The sequence below is a fragment of the Arachis ipaensis genome, chromosome B1 (assembly GCF_059453495.1).
Source record: "Arachis ipaensis isolate K30076 ecotype BB chromosome B1, ASM5945349v1, whole genome shotgun sequence".
Taxonomy (NCBI): Eukaryota; Viridiplantae; Streptophyta; class Magnoliopsida; order Fabales; family Fabaceae; genus Arachis; species Arachis ipaensis.
In genome coordinates, this window is record NC_142436.1 from 138270972 (window position 1) to 138274652 (window position 3681).

Consider the following 3681-nt stretch of genomic DNA (forward strand, 5'->3'; position numbering starts at 1 on the left):
AACCAATCATGGGTAATGGTAAGACTAATACCAATTTATTCGTTTTCCTACTCTTTAGCATTTTCCTTTCTCTCTATCTATAAATGTTTCTTTTAATTCTCAAATCAGAACATGCAGACATATATTATGATGTCTGAATTCTTAAAAAAACACAAATTAGATGAAGCTATAGCCCCATTTTAGATGAAATTAAACTACAAGCTAAGCAAATTACAAATTAAAAGATGCCGTACCCTTTCTATCCCAACTTGATTCAAATGGAGAATTGAAATTGTGTAAACAATAATAGAAACTGGCGTACTTAAAATTAATTAATTAAAACCCTAACATATAGAGTACTAGTAGCAGGCACTACAATCATCATCAACATAATATCCATAGATAGATATATTGAAATGTGATGAATAAGAGTCATACAATGATTATGTTATTGGAATCAATCTAAGAGATAGCTAGCATGCATCGCAGCAGAAGATGAATTAGAGTAAGGAAATAATAAACAAGCTGCTGGGAACATATATAGAGAGTTGATAGGATGGAAATTAGGACAGATAATTGTCTCTATATGTATGTGCAGTTCATAATATATAAATAAATATATTAATAATATTGCATGATTATTATTACTTGAAGGACATGTTGCTGTACTGCCGCTGGTTGGCCTCCGGGAGTGGATTCCACTCCCACAGGCGGTCAGAGAAGGCGGTTGCAAGCGGAGAAGGAGTGTTATTCAGAGACATTATTGCAGGAGGATTTTGCTGCTGCTGCTGTTGTTGTTGTTGTTGTTGTTGTTGATGCATTAACAGGTGATGATGATGATTGGGATTATTATTGTTACTACTGCTACTGCTGCTGTTGTAGTACTGGTGTTGATAGCTTACAAGCCTGTTGAGATCATCCATCATGGTGGTGCCGGAAGAAGGGCCAGCATGGTGCTGCTGCTGCATGAGGACGAAGGCGGCTTCGTCGTCCAAGGGAAGAAGCAGCGGTGGGAGTCCCATTGAAGGAGCACGATAAGCATTATTAGTATTATTTGTGTTGTGTTTGGAGAGGGCGAGAGCGGTGGTTACATCATGATCACGATTATCAGAAGCTCCATCGGCGGTGTTCCCCCCAAATCCCATGTTGAGTTGATCGTTGTGAGGCTGCTGCTTGTTCTTCTGGTGATCAACAGTTCTTGAAGATGGAGCCCTTGTTGGCAGACACCGCGGCAACGATGGATGATCTTCAACTCCAGCTCTCTTGTAAACCCGGCACAGCGATATCTCCGCCTGCATAAATTTAATTCATTAATTTTCAAATTTCAAATTTGATGCATGGAGATGGTGTAGTCGTCATAATTACTAGCGGTGCTAACTTTAATATTCTGCCAACTCTTGTATTTATTCCTACCACCATTTAATTAATAACCATGATTCGATTCCCTCTAGCTCCCTACTATCTAGCTTCGTTGATTTCTTGGATGTTTGAATATAAAGATATGATGGATCGAAAAGGAAGTACCTTTTGGTATCGTTCAGTTTCGTGTTGGGGCAAACGGTACTCGTTCATAATCCAACTTGTACGGATGCCTTTAGGAGCTTTCCCAGAGTAGAAAACTAGGGTTTTCTTGAGGCCGATGGACCTGAAATTCTCCGTCCTTATCATCCTATCTGCTCCCGTTGCCTTCCAATAACCCGACGTCGTCACTCGATTCGGACGATCTCCGTTTCTGTATTTTCTGTCTCGAGGCACATAGAAATACCACTCCTTCTCTCCTATCGCCGCCAAAGCTGCCAATTAAGGCAAAATTGTAAACAAACAACAAGATTCAAGGTGTATATATATTGAATTGAATTGCGTGAAGAAAAGGGAAGCTATACCAGGAAGCTCCCAAGGGTCATAGCGATAAAGATCAAGGAAAGTAATGAGCTCAACGTTGAAACGTTTGCCCTCCACCTTACGGCGAAGGTAGAACTCCACCAGCTCTTCTTCTGTCGGGTGAAAACGAAACCCCGGCATCACCATGTCATGCTCGTGATCATCATCCTCTTGCTTCCCGTTCCCGTTCAGGTTGTCGTTCGTGGTGGACGCCGCCGTCGTTGTCCCTCCGTCCTCGTGGCTGTGGCTGTGACTCAGACTCATCGTCGGAGATGAATTCGGCGCTGCAATTGCCATCCAACACTGATAATAATACTATATCTATCGTAGTAGTAGTAGTTGGTGCTTCGAGTTTGGACCCCCTTTAATTTCTCTCTCTGTCTTTATACTTAGAGAGTGTAATAGTTGTACGAATTGGGTGGTGCAGTGGTGTTAGGCAGAGATAAGAGATTGATGGTTAAAATGTAGAAATTGAAGAAATTAAACTGGGTGTTTGAGGCAGAGTTAATATATAAAAAGAAGAGAAAATGGGGCGTGTGTTTTAAATAGGTGTTGAGAAAAAAGAGGAGAGAGAGGATGGGAGTTAATAGAAAGATCTACATAGCTTTCAGGCCCTACATGGGGATGAGGGTAGTATGCTTGCCCTAAGAGTGTTTTTAAGATCAGAAAATGACATCTCAAGAACAAGACAGGGTGGCTACAGCCCCAGAGCGGTGCCGTTGGACCTTTCTTCCACCATACATACATATTCAACTATTTTCACTATTTTTATTATTCTTATTCACCTAAACCATACACTCGTGTCTCTTTTACCCCACACAAAAATTATACCTTTTTATTACATATTAAAACACTCGTGTGCTCTTTCTTAGCTTCCTTCCTCTCCCTTTTTATTTTTCACTTTCACTAACACTATAAATACTCTTTTCATATATCTAATTTTTGTTAGGAGTCTCTAAAACATCTTTTTTTAAATATATTTTTTATTATATAAAATTTAACACATATAATCGATTAAATCGTATTATTTTTGTCAAAATTATGTCAAACAAATTAATTTGATCAAAAAAATAGTAAATCAAATCTTAAACTAGTCTAAATTAATATTATTATTTATAAAAAATTATTACAATACTCTTATTATAGAAAATAACTAAAACACTCCTATATATATATATATATATATATATTAAAAACTCTGGTAGAGAAATAAAGGGCTAAAATTTAAAATTTTTAAAATTAAGATATATAATAAGAGTATTTTAGTCATTTTTTATAATGAGAATATTGTAGTCATTTTTTATAAAAAAACAATATTAATTTAGACTAATTCAAGATTTAATTCACTATTTTTCGGTCAAATTAATTTGTCTAGTCGAATTTTAACAAAAATAACATAATTTAATCAATTATATGTGTTAAATTTTAATTATTAGAAAACATCTTTAAAAAAAAGATATTTTAAACGTCTTTATCTGAATAACTCTCTTTTTTTTAACTATTAAATACATATTTTTTTTATTAATTGAAAATTAATTTTTATACAGATATTAAAAATATTTAAATAATCTTTTTATTTTTTATTTCTTTTTCTATTTTGTAAGGTTAGGCCTAGCTAGTTTAGCATTATTTTTACCAAAACTAACTTTTAATGAAATATTAATGAATTCTTAGCTCACGAAGTTGACATTGGATATAAATGCCACACATACATGAGGTAAACATTGAGAAAAAAAAGTAAAATTAGTGAATTCGTGATTTCTCCCTATGCGATTGTTTTGTTCTTTTATATATTAATTAGGAAAATATATTATTCGTATC

The 3681-nt window shown here is 35.1% G+C and overlaps 1 protein-coding gene across 1 annotated transcript; it reads right to left on the bottom strand.

Moving 5' to 3' along the window:
* Positions 1-283: 283 nt before the first annotated feature.
* LOV1 (NAC domain containing protein 35) lies at positions 284-2303 on the bottom strand. Its single transcript, XM_016321906.3, has 3 exons — positions 1863-2303; positions 1504-1772; positions 284-1271 (listed from the first exon to the last, which is right to left on the bottom strand). Exons 1-3 carry the CDS (start codon positions 2155-2157, stop codon positions 624-626), a joined length of 1212 nt encoding a protein of 403 aa, XP_016177392.1. The 5' UTR covers positions 2158-2303; the 3' UTR covers positions 284-623.
* Positions 2304-3681: the final 1378 nt, after the last annotated feature.

Coding starts and splice junctions, on each gene's coding strand:
- LOV1 (XM_016321906.3), bottom strand. CDS start 2,157: ATGGCAATTGCAGCGCCGAATTCATCTCCGACGATGAGTCTGAGTCAC. Junction 1,773..1,862: donor TGACCCTTGGGAGCTTCCTG/GTATAGCTTCCC, acceptor CTTAATTGGCAG/CTTTGGCGGCGATAGGAGAG. Junction 1,272..1,503: donor AAACTGAACGATACCAAAAG/GTACTTCCTTTT, acceptor AAATTTATGCAG/GCGGAGATATCGCTGTGCCG.